Below are 23,444 nucleotides of genomic sequence, written 5' to 3' on the forward strand. Positions count from 1 at the left end.
CTGGCTTCTTACTACTCAAACACTTTTTGAAAGTTGGTTGTGTCGTTTCTACTTGTGAGTCACCAATTTCCAACTGTGACGACATATGATACCTGTTTTCCACATTGACAGCAACACTTTCTGTGAAGATCCTACTCCTGTTTCTTCTGTAACCTACTGTCACTTCCCACCTCTCTTTTCCAGAGCCTGTTTTGCCTTATCTAGCCGGCCGCGGTGGTCTCGCGGTTCTAGGCGCGCAGTCCGGAACCGTGTGACTGCTACGGTCGCAGGTTCGAATCCTGCCTCGGGCATGGATGTGTGTAATGTCCTTAGGGTAGTTAGGTTTAAGTAGTTCTAAGTTCTAGGGGACTGATGACCACAGCTGTTTGGTCCCATAGTGCTCAGAGCCATTTGAACCATTTTTTTTTGCCTTATCTAGTTCCGCCTAATTGGCAGCAATTTTCTCCTCCTGTTCCACTAACTTCCTATCTCTACAGCAGATCCTACGCAACCAATGAGCTTTGTTTATTTTTCCCAATTGCCACGCCGCTACAGTCACCCACGTAAAAGAAACCTCAACAACCCTCACACCTCACATCAGAACGGCAAGTCATACACTTCTCACTCATGGCAAACAAATTTCAGCTTTAGTCTAAATCAAGCAAGAATAATTTCCTAGACTACTCAATTAAAATTCAAAACTTGTGGATAAATAGAAACGATCAAACGTGTGTTGTTTACGTGACGAACAAAAGTACGCAAAGTAACTTATTGTATTTTGTATATTTTCTGCAAATTTTAACAAAACTGAATGAATATATATATATATATATATATGTTATTAATTGCTTTTGTCACTCAAAAGAATATCAAGTTATTCTTCTGTTCAAATTGAAAATAAAATTTTAAAACGTTAAAGCTAATCTCTTTTGCCGTTCATATGATTGTTCTACTTTAGAACCATAGATGTTAAACCTACAGCACTTGAATCAGATGATAACGTGAAATTTTCGGAGACCTATGTATGGGAAAACAAATTGTATCAATTGGACCTGCTTAAAATTGAATTCTTGAATATCACGAGCTTTTTTTTTTCAAATACGCACAGCCAGTCTACGTCGAGATACTTCTGCAAAAACTGTTTGAAATAGATAAACTTTGGTTCGTATTTTCATTTGTCATCGCAATTGAAAAAGCCCGGGAAGTGTGGAATATTGTTTATTTTCAACCGTAGAGAAGAATTTTGACGACTCGTTACTTTAACTGTGTACTGTTATTGAATTTGTGAAATATTGTTGACTGGTTCGATGTTTCGTATTTGTTTCTTTACTGCCGTGATTGGGAAATCTGGTCCATTCTTTGTGCTGTGGGTAAGAAAGTTTTTGATTCAGGATAGCTAATGGTGTTTTTCCTCCATTGAAACTAGATTGGAGGAGGCAAATAAAGCATTTTGTTTGTATGGGGCCCTAAAATTTCAAATTTATCTTGGATGCTTTTATTTAATTGTGTTATGTTCGGTTTTTGGTACGGCGTATAGATTTTGACAGAGGCCAGGACGTGTGATGCACCCATGACTGAATGTGAATTTATGGCAGATTTTCAGTATTAATTCAAAAAATAAAACGTTATCTACTGTCCGTTTTCACCGTTCTTCAAATGGATATGTGGGGTGTACATGACATTCTGTACTACATACATTCCACATTTGAAACTTTCATCGTGTCACTACTGTTCTTTGTAATAAACTTCCATAACACCTTAGATATTTTCACTGTGATGTAAATTTTATTGACAAACATTCCCAGTTTGTCTATACGGTGATTAAATGTACCTCCGACCTGGTGCTGCTCAAAGTATGTGAAGCCACGTACGTTTCTCTTGATTGTTTGAACTCGGTTCCCCTCCAGTCAGTTTTATCTGATTCTCTTCTTTTGAGCAAACTACCCTTCCCTCTCAGATGGCTTCACAAGAACTTGTTTATAAAACACTACTTCTTATGTAACTTTACAGTGATCACTGGTACTAATCACATAGCTAACAGGAATTTTTAATCCTTGGATCTAGGTCGTCAGATATTCCTATTGGAGTCCTTGATAGGTTAATTTTTAATTTTCGTGTCTGGGGGCGGGTTTCTCCACATAAACTTTGCTGGGTAAGAGCTTTTAAAATGCATTTGGATCAAAACTCCGCACTGAGTATTTGAATCGAAGGCAAAGTCTTCATTGATTTGTTTATTCCTTCATCAATGATACAATGTATATTGTATTATGGTTACTACTAACCATAAAGAAGACGTGTTAAGTTGCAGACAGGAACAATTGAAAACACCCACAGAAAGCTTTCAGTCACAGCCGTCATCAGCAAAAGAGAAATACACACAGGCAAGCACACCTCACACACATATGATTGCTAACTCCGACAGCGTGGACCAAAATTATGGATGTTATCAGTGGTTAATGCAATCATTCTTACTAAAGTGATATAATTTATTATGATTTTTATAGGTTGTGTAATTAGTCCTGTATAACACTTCTTTCTAGCCAGGTTATATAGTTCAACATTACACATTCAAGGCCATTAATCCACTTTTTGTGCTATTTTAAAAGTTCATTTAATGTTTATTAAGCTTATAGCTAAATTACTGGGTCGTTTATACCTCTAATTTACTGTGGTAGTCTCTTGTACAGTTTTAGTCCACAGTGTAACACACTATTTTGTATTTTACACTTGCTCGTCTTGTTTAGATATAAACCGCGACTAAGTCTCGTTCCTTACTTGAGTATGAAGCTGTTTATGGCATATAAATATTTTTCCTATGTACATTATATTCAGAAAGGTATTGACCTATTCATGAATAAATGTGGAGTAATAATGTATGGTAGAAATAGTATAGTGTGCAAGTCTGTAGGTATAAAAAATTATTGTGTGTATCAACATTTTGAATCTTTTTGCGTTGTTAATATTCTGCGTGCTTATGTGATTACTGTTTATAGAGCTCCCTCAGGAAAGTTAGTATATTTCACAAGCAAGTAGACTCACTTTTAACTTTCTCATTTCTAAATCATCCTTGGTGATTTTAATGTAAATTTTCATACTGGTAATAGTGGTAGAACAGATTTTGAGAATCTAATGCACTCTGTTAATCTGAGTTGACTTTCCCACAAGAGTGACAAAGGACTGCACAAGTCTGATTGACAATATATATGTAGACAGTAACAGAATTGATAATATACCCGTAACACAAATCTTAAATGGCTTTTCTGACCATGATAGGCTGCAGTTAAAAATCCATGATGTAAGCCCTACTAGCAAGAATAGTTTTAACAGTAGATATTGTAGACTACTCGACAGTGAGAATCTGGAAGCCTTCAGCAGGCATTTGCAGTGGTTAGAATGGAACACAGTATAAATGAATTTGTAACCATTTTTGAAGCTGTATTTCATAAGGGAATTCTAAGAAGTACCAAACTTAGTGGTTACAGGAGACAGTGGCCCACTAAGGAAATCAAAACGTCCTGCAAAACAAAGAGAATGCTTTATTTTGCTCAGAAATTCTAACAAACCTCCGGACAGGGAGCACTGCAAATTATGCTGTAGCATTCTAAAGAATGTAATTAAACAATGAAGAGCATGTTTATTAAATCTGAAATTGACAGATCAAATAGTAAAATCAAAACTATTTGGTAGGTGGTCAAAATGGAGACAGGAAAAAAATTTCAGAAAGTACAGACAGTATCAGGCTGTGTCGTAATGGAAGCATGGTTGATGAAGGTGATATAGTTCTCAATATCTTCAGCAAACATTTTTTAACAGAAGTGAATCAAATTGGAGTCAAAAGATCTATTGCTTGAAACCATGAACCTTCTTCAAAAAGTAGTGCAGAACAAAATTAATCAGATGCAAATACCCCTTATTACAATTGATGAGATTGATAAAATAATAAGCCAAATGGAAAAATAAAAGTACTTGAGCACCGTTGCAACTTTAAGAATAAAGTTCTCTGTCACATAATGTAATAAGTCTATAAATCAACAACTAAAAAATACAATTGTTAAGCCACTCCTAAAAAAAAGGTGATAAAGCTGTTTCCGAGTCTTGGTCAGTTTCATTGCTAACAAGGCTTTCTCAAATCCTAGATAAATACATTATAGAGAATTACGGATCATCTTAACAAACATAACACCCTTAATAAACAGAAGTTTGGATTCCAAAAGGCTATTTCAACTAAACACACCATTTTCACATTTGTCAACCAACTCCTAAAATCCGTAAATGATAAAATGTCATCAATCGGGATTTTTGTGATATATATAAAGCATTCAACTCTGTAGATAACGAAATTCCGGTTATGATGGCTGAGCACTGTGGCTTATTTGGTAAAGTAGGTATGTGGCTCATATCATATCTAGATGACAGAAGGTAGTACTAAATAATTCTGCAATGGCATCTGTCTACTCTGACTGGGGCACAGTGAAATGTGGAGTACCACATGTCTCGGTGCTTGGTCTCTTACTTTTCCTAATCCTTCTCAATGATATCCCGTGGTGTATGACACATAAAAATCACACTTCACCCCATTTGCGGATGATACAATCATTACCAGTGATAAAAAGTACCAAACTGCAATCTACAGAACTCTGTGTCCACTGTATTCAAAGAAGCTCTAGATTGGTTCATTTCAAATGGTCTGTCTCTCAGTGTCCAAATTTGTGGGATTACACATGAACCACAGTCTAAACTGGTCAGTTCGCATTGTGGGTCTATGTAGAAGACTGAATGCAGCAGCATTTGCCATTCACTCAATTTTGTGTATTTGTGACTTACATACAATCAAAGCTGCATACTTTGGCTATTTCCATTCGCTTGTGACATTTGGCATCATGTTCTGGGGGAACAAGTTACGAGTATATAAAGTCTTTATTGCAGAGAAGAGTCATCAGAATTATGGATAGAGTGCACCCTAGATGCCCCTGCAGAAATTTATTCAAACAGCTGAGGATCTTCTCACTGCCATGCCAGTACATTCTTTCACTTATGTGCTTTTTGAACATAATCAGACAGTGTATAGGAGGAACGGTGAATATCATGATCATGACACAAGAAGTAAACACGATCTTCACAAAGAGACAAAAAAACTCTCGGCATGTTACAGAAAGCAGTACATTATTCAAGCATAAAAGTATACAATAAACATTCAATTTGTATTAAATCGATCACAGAGGATAAGACTTAAATTGAAAAATCAACAAGAGCTTCGTCTTTGGAATTTCTGTATTTTCTGACCATGTGTAATTGTTAGTGAAATATGTTTAATTTTAAACATTCCTATGAAAAAGAATATGTATTACAGGTTTATTGATTGTTGACAGAATGCTTTTTATATGAATTAGAATATAAACCTTATGGTTTGGTTATGTACCAATTTTTACTACCATGATTTGAATTGTTATTTGAAAACTTGAACCTCATTTATCTGTTTACATATGATTTAGATTGTAAGCCTCATGACGATTTACGTAAGGCTGTTACTGTAATAATCTGACATATTCTACAGCCTATTGATACTCACATCAAGTAACTGTGGAACTCAAAAATAAATAATAGTCACATGAGACTGTCAGACTTTCTCTAATTTTAAATGACTCAATGGAATGAGCACTGTTGCTGCTGTTTATTATTCATTCAGCTCTTTTCTATACATTCAAGACTTTCCCAGCACATGTTCCTCAGAATATGATGCCATGGTTGAAAACTTCCGGTAGATGTGCAGAATAGACCACTTTGAGGCATGAAACATTGCACACTGGGGTAAGGATGAATGTCATTAGAAAAATCATTTTTTGTGTCTTATATTGTGTTAAAACACAGTTGAAATGAAACTGAATTTTATGATCTTCAACAAAAGGGGTGACTATTTGAAATTCAGTGGAAGGATTCAAAGGTTCTGAAAAATATGTCTGTGGTATACGTTGGTATCTGCCTTACACAACAACCTTTGTGTTTGCTTCAACTGAATAAATGTCTTTCTTTATTTGAGGTGCATGATTTTGTGCAGCTTTTGTGAAACCTAGTTAATTATATTTATAAATGTGTAATTCTTGCTTTAACTTATCAGAAAAGATGTAAAATAAAGAAAATTATATTCATCCTTTCATCTTCACTTTAGGCCTTTAATACTGTGGATTCCAATACAATCTTGACCAGCCCTTGAATTTCCTGGCATGCTTTTTTATTGTTTTAATATGAAAGATGCTGTCAAAAATAGTCAGTGCAATTGTATATATTTGAATCAACTATGCCATGTGGCAGCAGAAACAACAACCACAAACAAGACTCATTAGCTTCCAGTAATAAAGGTTTCTCTGCTTCACTAAATACTGGTTGTTCTTGGAGGTAATTAAAGGACTAAGTAGGAAGTCATCCAGGACCATAAGGAAACATATAAATTATCTTTCACCATATGTGGAAATCTGGTTCAAAAAAGTAGCATTGTCATATGTATGCTGATGATAAATAAAAAAGTTTTCCATACACATGTTACTTTAGTTTTGGTTTGATGTTAATTTTCATTACAAAAAATAAGTCTTAGAAAGCAAATTGTTTGATTGCATTTATTAATCTTGCCGGTCAGTGTGGCCAAGCGGTTCTAGGCGCTACAGTCTGGAACCGCGCGACCGCTAATGTCGCAGGTTCGAATCCTGCCTCGGGCATGGATGTGTGTGATGTCCTTAGGTTAGTTAGGTTTAAGTAGTTCTAAGTTCTAGGGTACTGACGACCTCAGATGTTAAGTCCCATTGTGCTCAGAGCCATTTGAACCATTCATTGATCTTAATACAAATCTCAGTTAAAATCATTATTAGAGTAGAAAATCTCAAACTGTGTATAGCAAACAGTTTCTGTATTTGCTCTGGAGACAAAACCAATAATACATTTGTTATGGCATGTTAGTCTATAAAATCAAAATGTTATAATATTGATGCACCCATAAACTTGGAAAGGAAGCTGGTATCTTTACAGATATAATGTACAGAATGGAACATTAAACACACAATGCTCTTAAAAAGTCTGCATGATAAATGTCTTCCAGAACCTTATTTTGTATGCAGATTTATTTCTTGACTATGAATTCAGATTCTTTATTGGTCATTCAGCATTATTGCATGCAATAGACTTCGTCAGTTCACTTAACCTATTAATTTTACAAAATAAATTTTTACATATATAAGTTGATATTGGGCATTTCTAAAAATTCTTCTAATGAATAGAATGGATTAGTTAACAAGAAGTTATGTGCATTTACTTTTAATAATTTGTCAGGCTTGATTGACACATTTTTAGACAATTTGTTATACATTTTAATTGCCATATCCTTATGACTATTGTCTGAAGTCTGCATTTAACAACAAACCAATGTTTATGTTCATTGTTTGTTATTCAGAAGCTCCTTCTAGCATTGGATGTCTTAATTTATTGCTAGGATATGTGTACATATATCATAAAGTTGATGGTCTCCTCTCATTGCAGGTTTGAAGAGTGAGTAAAATGGCACTCCGTGAAATAGGAAGTGGACGAAGGTCAGTGTTTCAGATTGTTACCATTCATAAACAAAATGTTTATTGTTCAATATACTTTTGTGCAATTTCATTCAGTCAGTTGATTCTACCAATAATAGACCAGTGAGGTAACAATGTGACATGTGACATCAAATGTGTAAAAACAGAGAGAGAACAGGACACTGACTATAACTGTTTTGTGTCATTGTTATTTTTTGGAATGTAGGTAGACATTTTGAAGTCAAGTTTAGGTTGAAAGGTGAGGGAGGACTGTGAATTGTCAAAGCCAACAAGTCTGAAATCAGAAGCGTACCTATTTTCTACAGTTGAAATTTGAAGAGTTGCTTATGTCTACAAGTTTGACGTGTTGCTTAAAGTCAATGGGTAATACTGAAGGCTTCAATTCATCCATATTGTTTATTCAGTACCCTATACAACAGTTGCAGCTTCAAATTTGGAAGATTTATCATCACTTTTATGAGTATCTTTCAAGTAGTACAGCACTGTTGTTTTGAAGCGCAAGGATTATCTGGCGGAAGGACTCCGCCAGCTGTCAGATACTTCCACCTACTAACCTTCTCACAGTGACCCCATTCCAGTAATCCAGCAGGATCTCCAGTCACTACTCAAATACTTAGACTCAACCTAGAACTTCTCCCTGGAGTCCATCTCTCCACTCACCCCTACGACTCCCTGCACTCCTACCTTTTCCAAAAGTCCATATACTTAACCCCAAGGGCACCCCATTGTGGCTGATTACTGTGCCCCCACTGAGAGAATCTCTGCTCTCGTAGACCAACACCCTTCAGTCTACTACCCAGAACCTACCCTCCTATATAAAAGATACCAACCATTTCCCCCACAGACTCTACTTAGTTCCTGACCCTTTACCAGATGGTGCCTTGTTCGTCACAGTTGATGCCACCCCCCTGTACACTAACATTCCTATTGCTGCTGTTGAACACTACTGTTCCCATGTTCCCAGCACCCAATGGATTCCGAACCAACAACCTCTTTCCTAGTCACCATGACCAACTATATCCTCACCCACAATTACTTCTCCTTTGAAGGTATTACCTACAAACAAATCCAGGGTACGGCTATGGGCACCTGCATAGCATCATCCTGCGTCAACCTAGTCATGGGCCATCTAGGGGAATCCTTTCTAAAAACCCAGAATCCTAAACCCTTCACCTGGTTTATATTCATTGATGACACCTTTGCTATCTGGATCGAAGGTGAGGACACCCTATCCACATTCCTTCAGAACCTCAACTTTTCCCCCATTTGCTTCGCCTGGTCCTACATAACCTAACAAGCCATCTCCCTAGATGTTGACCTCCACCACAAAGATGTCTACATCAGTACCTCCGTCTATATCAAACCTACTAACCATCAGCAATACCTCCACTTCGACAGCTGCCACCCATTCCATACCAAGAAGTCCCTTCTATACAGCTGAGCCACCCGTGGTCGTCACATCTGCAGTGACGAGCAGTTCCCCTCGAAATATACCAAGGGTCTCAGTGAAACCTTTACTGACTAATTATCCTCCCAGCCTTGTTCAAAAACAAATCTCCCGTGCTTATCTTTCCAGTCTCCCACCTCCTCCCAAAGTCCCATTGTCCAGCCACGGAGCATTTGTCTCGTAACTCAGTACCGCACAGGACTGGAGCAACTGAATTACATCTTCTGACAGGGTATTGATTACCTCTTATCGTTTCCTGAAATGAGAAATATCATGCCCACTATCCTTCCCACCCCTTCCACAATGGTATTCCCCCATCCACTCAACCTATACAATATACGAGAGTCATTCAATAATGAAAGAGACAAATTGGTCTGGGGAAAAAACTGTTACTTGGGCAAGTTGGGTACTTTTATGGTTTTAACTTGGCATCAGTGGGATGAGCCCTCATTTGCTGATGTATCAATGTTGTTTTGTTTCTAATCTCAAAAATACATTTCAAGATGGTGAGTCCACTTGAAACATCCACAATAGCTGAAAAACGTTCTGTTATTCGTTTTTTACTTGCTGAAGGTGAGAAACCAGTGAATATATGCTGGAAAATGTCTAAAGTTTATGGTGAAGGCCGTATGAATCGTGAAAATTTTTACAAGTGGGTAGAGCAGTTCAAAAATGACCGTGACTCCGTGACTGAAGAACATCATCCAAGCCGACCAGTTGGAGTTCAACTCCCTCACTTGAAAGTCGAATTGACGACATTGTTTGTGTTGACCTCTATGTGACTGTGGAAATTATAGTTGATAGGGTTCAAGTTAGTATTGGTACAGTTAAGAAAATCATCTGTAACAAGCTGAAGTACCGCAAAACATATGCAGGATGGGTGCTAAAAGAGTTGGCACTACTACACAAGGAAAGAATTTGAGAGAGTGCACAGAACTAAAGGAACGTTATGAAAGAGAAGGTGAGCACTTCCTCAACAAAATTTTAACTTGTGATGAAACTTGGGTTCCCTATTATGAGCCAGGATTAAAAAGACAAAGCATGGAGTGGAAGCACACCAACTCACAAGTCAACAAAAAATTCAAAACACAAGCATCAGCAGGAAAAGTCATGTTGACAGTGTTTTGGGATGCTGAATGCCCAGGTTTCCGTGATTTTCGAAGAGCAACGTACAATGAACAGCCAATACTATTCATATTTGCTTTTAAACAAGATGAAGCCAGCCATGAGAGAGAGACGTCATGGATCTCAGAGGGAAGGTGTGATTCTCCAGCAAGACAATGCTCATCCTCGTGTTGCTCAACTAACCGGTGAAACCACAGAAAAAATGGGCTGGAAAGTATTGCCTCATCCCTCTTACAGTCCTGATTTAGCACCCAGTAATTTCCATTTGTTTGGTGCACTGAAGGAGGCATCACATGGGAAGAGGTTCTAGGACAACAAGGACATGAAAAAGTTTGTGGAAAATCGGTTCAAACATTAAGATAAAGAGTTCTTTGCATGTGGGAAAAAAAAAAAAAACACTTGTGGCTCATTGGATCAAGTGCATAAATGCTCAAGTGGGTTATGTTGAAAAGTAGGAAAAAGTATTGTTTTGTAAGAATAAACCCTTTTTTCTCTAGACCTGTGAAACCACTCATGTGGTCTACAAGCTAAGCTGCAACCACTGTGCTGCATTCTATGTGGGCATAACTACCAACAAGTTGGCTGTCCGCATGAATGGTCACCAACAAACTGTGCTCAGGAAAAAAGTGGGCCACACTGTTACTGAAAATGCTGCCAAACATGATATCCTTCATTTCAATGACTGCTTCACAGCCTGTGCCATATGCATCCTTCCCACCAACATCCTATGTTCCCAAAACCCTCCTGGCCTCAACCTTCGTTACTCACCCTCGCCCATCCAGTCCCTTCCCTGTTCCCATTCCAGCACTACACTGTCATCATTCACCACCACACACAGTCTTTTTATTTCTCTCCTTTTCCGCTACTCCCCCCCCCCCTCCCCCTCTTTACCTCTCCCCTGCCCTCTGTCTTAACTTGCAGCACTTCATTGCCCACCATCCCCACCATACTATCCCTCCCCCTCCCCGCCCCACCCTCCTCCTTACCCCCAGCCAGTCACCACTCCCATTCATGCACTGGTGCTGCTGCTCGCAGTGTGGTTCCAATTTCCCGAGACTCCAGTCGTATGTAAGGTGTGTGTGTGTGTGTGTGTGTGTGTGTGTGTGTGTGTGTGTGTGTGTGTGTTGTTGTTGTTGTTGATGATGATGATGATGATGAAGGCCTTAATGGCCGAAAACTATAATTGTGAGAGTCTTTTTGTTGTGTTTACCTGTGACTCAGTATCTCCACTATATGGTGAGTAGTTACTTTCCTTCTCGTAATATTGTTTCAAGTAGTATTTTTATTTATAAGAAGAAAATATGGGAATCCCCTTGATGCTGGAGTCAGTATTGCTTGTTGCCATGATTTTTATTATGAAACAACCATTTTTGCATAATTTTGCAGATATGAAAGAGTTATTTATGTTGGGAAGTGATACAGCCAGTAAGTTTTTCTACTAGTTATCCATCATTTATACATATTTTGTTCTTCCTGCTATACAGGGCTCAAAGCTGTGACAGGAAATCAGCACTCCCAGTGCCCTTAGGAGCCAAGCATCAGCGCTCTAGTTCTGTAGGTCCAAATACTCAATGTATGTATAGCACTCCACTTGTAAGACAGAACAGTGCCATAAGCAGAAGTTCAACAAGGTATTGTATCCTCTGACTTTCTAAATTACAGATTTTGTTACTAAAATTATTAAATTTGACTAAGTCTCATATAAGAATATTTATTAATGGGACACCCATTTGGTTCCAAAGGGCTGTCAATGTTCTACATTTGTTGATACTCGAGGGGGACCCAAAAGTAACCGGAATCGTAATGCTGCACATCATGTACGTGTAGTAGCAGGTTGCGCCACTAGAGGGTTGTAGTAGGAGCTCTGCTGAGTCATTCTGCCATGCGGCGTCACCCAACAGTGAGAAGTGTGGTTTCTTTGACAGTTTTTTGAGTGTGCGTACAGTGCAGACGTGACACAACGTGCAGCAGTGAAGTTTTGTTTCTTGATCGGCAAGAAAGCAGCAGAAACTGTTTCGATGATTCAGACAGCCTACAAAGTCCATATTCTTAGTAAAAGACAAATGTACTAATGGTTTTCTCAGTTTAAAAAGGGAAAAATGGTGGTTGAAGATCAGCCTCGTTCTGGTCGACCTTCAACTGCTTGAAGAGAAGACATCGACCAAATCCGTGATCTCATCAGTGAAGATCGACGCAGTACAATCGACCAACTCAATAACTTGTCCGGGTTGTCCTGGAGCTCAATTCAGCACATCTTGACCATCGATTTGGGGATGCGAAGAGTGGCAGCAAAATTCGTGCCGAAGCCTCTTACCGGAGATCAAAGGGATCGTCGTGTTCAAGCCTGCCTTGAAATGAAGGACTCATTCAAAGATGATCCACATTTTTTCAACAAAATCATTACAGGCGATGAGTCATGGTGCTATGGGTATGATCCAGAAAGTAAACAACAGTCATCACAATGGAAGTCACCTGACTCACCTCGACCAAAAAAAGCTCAACAAGTGAAATCGTATGTGAAATCGATGTTGATCTGTTTTTTTGACATCAAAGGGTTCGTACACTCTGAATTTGTCCCTGAAAACCAGACAGTAATTCTATTTGCAGGTTGTGAAACAGCTTCGCAGAAGTTTGTCACGACAATGTCCGCCTTTGTTGGATTCTGGCGTGTGATTCCTGCATCACGGCAATGCTCCCGCACACACGGCTCTAAGCGTTCACCAGTTTTTGGTCTCAACGAAGACAACTACCTTGACCCACGCGCCCTATTCGCCAGATTTAGCACCCTTGGGCTTCTTCCTATTCCCGAGGATGAAAAGAGGCTTGAGAAGGAAGCGTTTTGTGGATGTGGAAGACGTAAAATGCAATGTCATGAAACTGCTAGCAGGTATCAAAGAGGACAAATTTAAATGGTGCTTCGAACACTGGAATGAACGTTTGGACAAGTGTATTAATACTAATGGAGAGTACTTCAAAGGAGATTAAGGCTGTATTTGAAAACAATAAAGTATATGCTTTCTAGAAAGAAATTTCGTTTATTTTTGGGTCTCCCCTCGTGTAACAAAATTATACAAATTAATTGCATTGTGTGAATGTCCATTTCTTCATTTTTCTTTTTGTGAATATTTACTCGTGCAAACATAGTTTCTTCAAAACTTAAGTTTGATCATGCTCTGGCTTGTGTTGCTGATGTTAATTTTACTTTAAATGCTCAATAGTTCTCCTACAATCAAAACAAAAACATTGTCAAGTCATTTGCTACAGAAATCAGCTATTCCACCATCTTAACTTACCATGACTGCTGGCGGCAGGCGTTACCAACATAAACTTAAGGGTTCAAACACCTAATAAAGTTTCAAAATTTTTCATAAAGTCAATGAAATTTGAGAATAGCATGTGGATTACAGCATATCTTCAACAGTTTTTGCATTTCATGATAAGACATCCTCCGAAAAGGATAAAATACACAAATGAAGAAGTACCATATGACTTCCTGCATGCCAATTTCTGCAAATTGTACGAAACACGGTAAAGTGTCAGCAGATAGCCAACTGATTCTTTCCAGTAGTGTGTATCAAAATAATTTCACCATTAATTAACATCTCATAAACAAAGAAGTGTTGAACCTGTATATGTTTTGACTGTCAGAGATATGCAGGTTTTTTTTACTAGTTGTAAGGCACTAGCCTAGCTTTATTAATGTGGAGCCTATTCTAGCATTTCAAGTAATTCGGATAGTGTCTTACTAGATTAATTCTTTGGCTTTCTGCCTTTTGAAGTAATTCATGCTTCAGTTGTGAAAAATGCTACAATGTGTCAGTGATTTGCCACACCACAGTACTTTGCCAGAATGGCAGTTGTTGCACACCCTATGTACATATCACCAGCAAAATCAGCATCATTCTAGATACTCAAGCCATCTTCTGTGTCATCAGTAATGCTATCATTCAGAGAGTGAAATATGTTTCATTCCGTTCCAGTCTGTAGTTGTTGGTTTTCCCATTGCTCAAGCAGCTTCATTCACGGCAAGATTGATGTTTGGATGAGCTGTTACTGATACACAAGAACTGCAGTTGTCTCATAATAAGAGACAGAGTTTGAATCTCCTTCATTTTTTAGTATTTCCTTGTGTTCAGTGAGAATTTGCATTGTGTTGAACTCCGCCAGTCAAAATCTTTTCAGTATTTTTTGTATACAAAGTGCAACTGAAAAATTTGTTGCATAGTCCCATACTTTAAAAACTGCGCTGGTTAGGATGAGGTCCCTTCTCACATCCATTGAAATGCATGTCAATAAGTGCCCCTTATAATGCAAATCACTGAAGTGAAGCAGTTACGAAAAGTGCAACCAATTTAACGGGTCAGTGTGAGAACTTTTGTCACTACAAAATGTAGCACAAAAACCGAGCCATGTGTTAACATGAAGTTCTGCTTCAAATTAGAAAAAACAGACTTTGAAATGTTTGTGCCAGCGTATGTGTTGAAGCAATGAGTAAAAAGTGTGTTTGAGTGGGTTAAATGCTTTAGAGATGGAAAGAATGGTGTCGAGGATGAGCCACATTAGACGAGTGACAACAAGCACAGTCCTAGACAACTTCGAATGATGGTAACAAAGTGATGAGGCTGTCATTGAAAATGATAACAAAAGACTTGAAGATAAACAAAGACAATGAAGCACTATTGCTCACAAATATTTGAAAAAGTGGAAGATTCGTGTCCAGTTGGTAGTGCACACACTGACAGATGCGCAGAAGCAAACTTGGATGGAAACATTTGGAAAAATTCATTGGAATGTCTAATTGGAATCCACAGTTTTTTGAAACAGTAATTAGAGATGAGGTCTGGTGATACCAATATGATCCGGAGATCAAGTGGCAGTCAGTGACATGGTGTTCATCTTTCCCCACCTCCCAAAAAAAAGTCAATTAACAAAATCGATGATAATGATGATAGCCTTTTTCAACAGCAAGGAGTATGGCAAAATATATTACCAAGATGTGCAACGTACAAACTGAAATATGGCACAAATCTGGGGCACAGTGTGGCTCCGCAGCATTCTCCAGGAACTCTCAGCTCTCCCGACAGTGCCAGTATATGTAAATGGAAGGAGGATCACTACTGTCAGCTGCAGCTGGACATTAAGCAGAATCAGTGGTGAGGAGCAAAAATGTGTACTGGACCAGGATTCGAACCTGGGAATGACCCTGTCCAGGGACAGGGACTGTGGATAGGTGGTGTTTGGTGGGAATGTGGATCAGCCACGAGGCGTACTGAGATAGTCCATGCAGTTGCAATAAAGCTGTGTCCTGAATGGTGCAGTGGTTACCGACTTGCTTAGTAAGCAAGAGTTCCTGGGTTCAAATCAGGGTCTGGTACACATTTTTGCTCATCGCCACTGGTTCACTTTAATGTCCTGCTGCAATTGACAGCAGTGATCCCACTTTCAATTTCCATATAGTGTTTCACAGATGTGGGATCTGCAAGGTATCTATTCTTTCGTAGGAACAGACGCCGTGTGTTCATTTAATGCAGTTGAAATTTTTCTTGTCTGAGAGCTACGGCGTGAAGCCCTCAAGAGATGGAGGCTACTGTGTACTTCAGATGTCTAAACTCGCAGAGGGCAGTTGTTTGAAATCTAGCCCCACACTTGGACACCTTCGGTGAGCTGACTTTCAAAATTGTTTACATGACATATATTACTTGCAAAAGCTCTGTAAGAGTGAGAAACTCTCGCATATATACGTGGTTTAAAGTCTATTCTCGAGCTATGTGATGCTTTCAGTCCATAAACAGTCTTTTTAAAGTGAAATTCTATTATATTCCAAACTGAATTGTTCTGTATATACTTCATCTTCAGGCCTTACATTAAAAAAAGAAGAAAAGAAAAAAAGAAGTGATCTTCAATCAAAAGTGTTCGATGAGCATCTTCTGTGAAGCAGCTATTGCTTGTGCAAAGTTTGAACAATGTGATGTAAAACACGACTAAATGTACCATCATCAGTTTCTGCTTTCTGACTATAACCTTTTTTGCAACCAATCACAATTAAATGAGGACTTCGACTGGTTTCAACTTTTTGACTTTGAACCCATAGTTTTTGCAATACTTCGGCATTCTTAGTGTGTTAATCTAAATGAAAATTTTTCTCTACAAGAGACTCAATTTCTAAACTGCTAGTTTGCATTCATATTTTCTTCTCTTTGCAAAACAATTTTAATTTTAGTTCGTCAACACAAACTTTTATTAACGTCAAGAATTCGTCACTTTCTATCCAGGTTGGTTTTCATCATAATTTTTTGTTCTCCTTTTTATTGTCTTCAAAAAATGTAGAATTTCTGCTTTCATGAAGTTCCAGTTTTTCCTTGAGTCTGAATTCCTGCGGACGCAAACAGCCTATGAAATTTGCTGTCTTCTGCTTCTCACTTCAGATAATTTTGGATCTGGGAATTGTTCCCTAGAGTTCAAGTTCAACATGCTTGCTAAGGAAATTATGTATTACTTGTGGCTTAAATTTTATATTGTCACTCATACACCTTTCCTTTTAAAAGAAATACAAACCCTGAATTTATCCTTGGCTTTGATATTTTATCACAGCCCTACACAAACTAGCCAGGTCACAGCCACGAAATTTGTGTGCGTTTGCTGAAGCCAGTGATAATTCATTAAAGGATGAACATTATAATTGCAAGTAATGTCATGTCAAATCAGGACCAATGAACAGAGGCAGAATCACCTTAAACAAGGACACACACATAGCTGTAAATCAAAGTCCAGGTCCAGGAAGTGAGGTTCCAGTTTGCATCTCTACGTACATAGACTTCAGTAAGAAGATACGAACTGCTGAGCAGACTTCCAGATTGAACCAAAAGCCTTATCATCAGACATAAAGCAGAATTGTTTGCTTATATAAACGCAAGAAATATGCCAAAAATTCTGATATGGTCAAGTTTTCCTAGTGGTCAATCATACTGTAACTCATAACGTGTTCTGTTTGGAACTGGATACGTAGTACAATATAAAATGCAGGATACAGTATAGCAAGCATTTGTCTACAACCCATCTAGTTGTTTTACTGAGTTCAACATTGAATGTACAACTTTACAGTTCTATTATTGTGTCCTGCTACACAATTTTGTTGAAGGGTGGAGGGATCAGTAACTTTGTTGCCTTGCAAAGATAAATTAATTGACTTTCTTATTGTTAAATTCTTTTCTTCCATCACATCTAAGTTGTGTAATAACGTATTTGTTGGTTTGAGATTAATTTAAAAATGAAGTGCATCACATACTTTATTTTGACATTTAAGAAAGAAAATTTTCTGCAGTTGTCTTTGAAATACTGCGTTGAAATCTGCGTCGATTAATTCTGCAGTAATTGTAAAGTGGTTTACTTTTTTTTTACAATAATTTATGCATATTTCCCAGTGCACAACTATTGTTCTGCTTGTAACCTTATTTACTAATGTCAAGTTTCGTCAAGATACTTCCTTACTTCTCATCTTCTCATACTCTGTGTCCCATGGTGGCAGTCTTTATTGTAGACCCAGCTATTTCTTTAGGTTATAGTTTCTTATATTTAGATTGGGACCTATTTCCTTTACATCAGTTTTTTGGAGGAAGTAGTGTTGGATCCTCTTTTGGGTTTGTCCTCCATCTTCTAAATTTTCTAGTGGGGTTGATAGAGTGGGGAATGGACACCTTAAATAGCACCAATTGCCTACAGTTTTACTGATAGTTTGCAAACAATAACTATGTAGCCTGCAATATGCACTTAAAAAACATTGTGGTAGCCAATTCAATGGGGTAGGTTAAATAATATACCCTCTTGGCTGAGTGCCCTGACATCACAGAGAACACACTTCTGATGCCTCAGCTGCTAGCTTCCCACACGTGCCAAGAAGTAGCTGCCTCTCTTCTTGGGGCACTGGCATTACCTGCAATGACCATTGTGCCAGGTGATCTTTGCAGAGTGCCTAATCAGAGTGGGTGATGTCAGTGTGGATGTTTAATGCTTAAAACATATCAGATTAAACCAAGAAATGTCTGTCATGATCCAGCTTTCTTAACAGCTAGATCTGTATATTTCAATGTGGACAGTTACAATCTTGCTGCAGTCCCTGACTACCCCATTGGAAGAAGGACAAATCGGACAGCTGGGAGCAAAACAATTTATTCAATACCTTGGATGTACTATAACAGCTGGTGATACTTTTACAGCTATGGAAAAATTACTTTTTGTGGAAAACTGAGAATATAAATTTGGAGAAGTTGACTCATCGAGAAAATGTGCAATGGATCACTATTGATTAAAGCCTGTACTGCTGCACAATCTCAAGCTCTTCAGACATATGTCTGACTGGGTGACATACCAGTGACTATTGCTGCACACAAAACTTTGAATAAGGTACAGGGAGTTGTCTTACATACAAAGACCTTACACTCTAGACAGTCGAGGAGCTACAGGCTACTCTAGAATGGTGAAGCATACATTTTATCAGACACATATAAAATAAGGTCCTGTTATGAAGGGACACAAAAATGGGGTTTCAGCAGTTCTGAAGGAAGTTCAACCATGTATTGCAGTTAGGTTGCACTTGACACCTGATTAATCTAGCAACTAAAAAAGGTGCTGTAAGATTACTGCTCAAAGTGGACAAGATCCTTGTTGATATATTTTATTTATTAGGGAAGAGTATCAAAAGAAATGAATGCCTTCAGAAATTTCAGAACTTGCACAATAAAGAGGCAAAGAAAATTCTGAAGCATGTGTATACTAGATGGTTATCTTCAGGCAGGTGTTTGGATAGACTACTGGACCAGTGGGATGTGCTTCTTTCTTTCATTTTTCAAGGAGGAAACAATATTACATACCCAAAACATTTCCGTAAGCTTGATGTCTTTCAGAGTACCTAGAGTTGAACAAGGAGTATCAGAAGAAGAGAATTCTTTATTTCACTGCTACACATGCCCATAAAAGAATAGCATATTCTTCCAAATGTGACAAACCCATCCTAAAAAGTAAGACTTCTGCTGCAATACATGAGGAAAAATGGTATATGTTCATGTCCTCAAACTTGAACAAGACCATTTGCACTTTCCTTCATGTGACTGTTCTTTTATTTGACAAGTTGAATGTTGCCTTTCAGATGTCTTCCCCACAAGTTCACTTTTTATTAGAACTTCTGATCGATTTGCTAAAGCAGTTCTTCAGTTAATTTGTTGAGTCCAATGTTTTCAAATTCTCCTCATTGCATGAACTTTAGAACAACTTGATTCGGAATCAAACAGGTGATGATGAGTAATTTATTGGCATTCAGATTGAAACATAGTGAATGATCTCCAAGACACAGAAATATTGCTTTTCTTTTTATCAGTGAGAAACTACTTTTGTACTGCTTGTGACTACATCGTCAAGTAGTTTCCACTGAAGATGATGCGTTAAAGCATGCTCAAATTGCTGGATTAGACAAAATTGAAGATGCACGGTTTGCTACCATTCATTTTTTTCTGGGAAAAGTTTCCATCATGTTATACAAGGAAGAGAATGAAACTACAGATGAGGTGAGCTTCAGAGGCAGTTCACAGTTCTCCAGGTAAATGCAAATTGAGATACCACAAGATTCCATTTTGGCACAAATATCAAGAATTCGTGGAGCTGGTGGGACTTCTTAACTATAACAAAATTTCTAGAGTAATGCTGTCTATTCTCACCATATCCCATAGAAATACAGAATGTGAACGCATTTTCAGCCTTGTGAAGAAAAATAGAACAGAGAATAGATCATCCATGTCCAATGAACCTCTGGAGTCTGTTTCTGTTATGAAGACCAGGCGTTCTGGTCCCTATTGTGACAGAACGTTTTTCAGGAAGCTTAAAAGGCCACAACCTATGACTTTAAAGTTGAATGGGCATGTGATTCGCAGTGTGTATTATATCATTTCTTGCCTGTGTTATGTTAAACGAGTTATTGTATAAAGCCTTTCTCAATTATTACATATCTGCTTAATTTATCAAGGAAGTCCTGTTACGTATGCTCCAAACCAATATTCACCATGCCTGCTGCTGTTTAACATGGATTTCTTCTGAATTATTATGGTCATCTACAAATCATTGGCTATCATGCAAGTAGACGTGATTTCATTTAAGTGTCCTGTTTAAGGCATGAATTATTATATTTTGTAGCCCAGAAGTATTATTATTTTTGTCAAGCCCGAGTATGTTGGAAAATCATTAGTTTTTTTTGCTACGCATAAGTTTTACTGATAGCCCTTTTCAAAAATTGGCAGGTATGCATTTTGGGCTCTTTGAATCTTAAACTGGCTGTTCAATACTTCTGCTTTCATCTTCTTCCTCCATCTGTCTGATTGTTTTGACAGGGTTGTGGTAGACACCTCAGGCTGAAATTTTTGCACCACTGGAACTGCTATTCCCTTTTCTCCAGGCACCGTCCACTGCCCACCAGAACCGTAGTGTACCAAAGACAAGGCAACAGCTATTACAAATTGTTGAAAGGCTCTGCAAAGTCTCTAGTGACATCATTCAGACCGCCTTCTTAACTTCTAAGCTAATCCACACTAAAGCTTGCTATCTAATTGAACACATTAAGGGCGAATGCCTCCTCTAGTACTGCCCCCTTACCATGACAAGTGACCCGTAGAACCATGCTAGAGGGTGTACAAGCTTTTGGCACCGCCACCCTAATGGGACAGGTCTTATGTGGGCAGGAGTCGGATGAAGAGCAGTCCACAACATAAAGGGTCAAATGGGGGGGGGGGGGGGGGGGGGGCGGAGCTTGTAGGTGTAGGGGTGCCGACCCTCCTAGATGTGGTAACCTTGATTAAAAACAGGGGAGGACCCCCTATAAAACCTGGAGAGATGTATCTGTAGTCGTAGTGAAAGCAACCATCCAAGGGAAGACAACCCTTACAGAAAAACACACGTGCTGGGACACCTAAAGATGGCAACACCATCATCTACCTACACTGGCTATAGGTTGTTATCTTGTAACAGGGGAATTAGAACATCACTCACAAAAATCAAGTGTAAAAAAAAAAGGACTGATCTCTTGAAGATGACCAAAGTTGGGAGAAAGGTTAAGAATAAAAGGAGTGGAAAAGTTTAAAACAGCTGCATGGGTTGTTAGAGGAATGAGCACTGAAGAACACCTACTAACAATGGAAATGAAGACTGCAAAAACTGTTATAGCTGTAGTATGAGGGGGAAAAAAACTAGAAGGTTATGAAGAAATTAATAGCTATATTACGGTATACTGTTGAGTAAGTAGAACTGCACAGGTAAGAGTTGGAGCTGCAGCTGTGATCAAAACTACCCATAGAAAATGGCTGCAATCATATACATTCATAATGAAAAATTGATACATTTAAGGGTAAATATATTGAGGAAACTGCTGAATATAATTGATGTATGTGTGTCAAAGCAGGAAAAGATAAGAAATTTATGCAACCAATGAGTGCATGCAGAAGACACTTAATGGAGTACCTAAAGCAGAATAATTAATATTTGCTGGAGATTTCAGTGCAAGGATAGCTAAATCTGCAAGTAAGGATCAGTGGGGCCACATGGAGAAGATACTGTACACTATAGTAGTCAGTTCAGAGATTTTTCTGCCTTCAAGCATTAACGGATAAAATATTCATAAATTTACATGGTGTGCTAAGTGTACTAGTTCCATAAATGACTATATTATTGCAAATGAGAAAGCCATCTCATTAATAGAAGACACCAGAGTCTACGGAGGATATGATGTTGGTCCTAACCATTTTGTGGTCATATCAAAACTAATAATCCCACTGTATAATAATAAAAGCCCAATAAAAAAAAACACAAGAAGAAGTCAAAAGAATACATTTGCTACAAGATCCAAGCATTAGATAGTTATACAGGAAAGTTTAGGTGAAGTATATAATGTTTCTCTAGCTACTCGTAATAATGTGGGTTGTTCATAGTTACTCATCATTTGCTGCAGTTGTGGTCCTGAGTACTTTTACGATCACTGTAAATTAACTACTGGAGAGTTAATGTAGTTTAGTCTTGCATTAAGTTTCATAGTTTTTTATTATACTTTCAAAACAAAATTATAAAGTATTATTACAAAGGCAAACAATACTTAAAATACAAAAGGAGCATCTACGTGCTCAGTGCTCAAAAATCAAAACCAGACTGACTCCCTTGCCAACATGGCTGTAGGTATTTATACTTTCTCAACAATCCCGAACGATGCTCAGCATTGTTTAAAATTATTATTTCATTAATCAACAATAACTCTCATCCTAAAACAAATGACATATTTTAGTGATTACCTAGATTCTTATATATAAAACACGAGTGAATTCTAATACCTATACAGGGTGTTCCCAAAATTTCAGGAAACATTCCTCACACACAAATAAAGAAAAGATGTTAAGTGGACATGTGTCCGGAAACGCTTAATTTCCATGTTAAAGCTCATTTTAGTTTCTTCCACCTATGCTCAATGGAGCACGTTATCATGATTTCATACGGGATACTCTACCTGTGCTTCTAAAACATGTGCCTTTACCAGTACGACACAACATGTGGTTCATGCACAATGGAGCTCCTGCAAATTTCAGTCCAACTGTTTGTACGCTTCTCAACAACAGATTCGGCGACCAATGGATTGGTAGAGGCGGACCAATTCCATGGCCTCCACGCTCTCCTGACCTCAACCCTCTTGACTTTCATTTATGGGGGCATTTGAAAGCTCTTGTCTGCGCAACCCCGATACCAAATGTACAGACTCTTCGTGCTCGTATTGTGGACGGCTGTGATACAATAAGCCATTCTCCAGGGCTGCATCAGCACATGAGGGATTCCATGCGACGGAGGGTGGATGCATGTATCCTCGCTAACGGAGGACGTTTTGAACATTTCCTGTAACAAATTGTTTTAAGTCACGCTGGTATGTTCTGTTGCTGTGTGTTTCCATTCCATGATTAATGTGATTTGAAGAGAAGTAATAAAATGAGCTCTAACATGGAAAGTAAGCGTTTCCGGACACATGTCCACAGAACATCTTTTCTTTATTTGTGTGTGAGGAATATTTCCTGAAAGTTGGCTGTACCTTTTTGTAACACCCTGTATAAGTTGAAGTGTGTATAAACGGTTAGGTATCAAATGTTAACAATACACTTGTTATATTTACTAATTACAGAAGATTCATACCATATAAAATATTCCTTACCAATTAACTGACTTCTACACATTAGTGTGATTAAGATTCCGTAATTATTTTCTTCGTAACTTTTTCTCAAGTATATATTTCCATACGCCTCTGAGAAACT

The 23,444-nt window shown here is 38.1% G+C and overlaps 1 protein-coding gene across 1 annotated transcript in view; it reads left to right on the forward strand.

Moving 5' to 3' along the window:
- The first annotated feature begins 1,024 nt into the window (after positions 1-1,024).
- The window catches only part of LOC126336665 (kinetochore protein NDC80 homolog), a 176,871-nt gene continuing 154,451 nt past the window's right edge, over positions 1,025-23,444 (forward strand). Inside the window, exons 1-3 of the mRNA XM_050000612.1 lie at positions 1,025-1,349; positions 7,504-7,553; positions 11,610-11,756. Of these exons, the coding sequence (XP_049856569.1) occupies positions 7,522-7,553; positions 11,610-11,756 (179 nt within the window). The 5' untranslated portion in view covers positions 1,025-1,349; positions 7,504-7,521. The remainder of the gene's footprint in view (positions 1,350-7,503; positions 7,554-11,609; positions 11,757-23,444) is intronic.

The sequence above is a fragment of the Schistocerca gregaria genome, chromosome 2 (assembly GCF_023897955.1).
Source record: "Schistocerca gregaria isolate iqSchGreg1 chromosome 2, iqSchGreg1.2, whole genome shotgun sequence".
In the NCBI taxonomy this organism is placed as follows: Eukaryota; Metazoa; Arthropoda; class Insecta; order Orthoptera; family Acrididae; genus Schistocerca; species Schistocerca gregaria.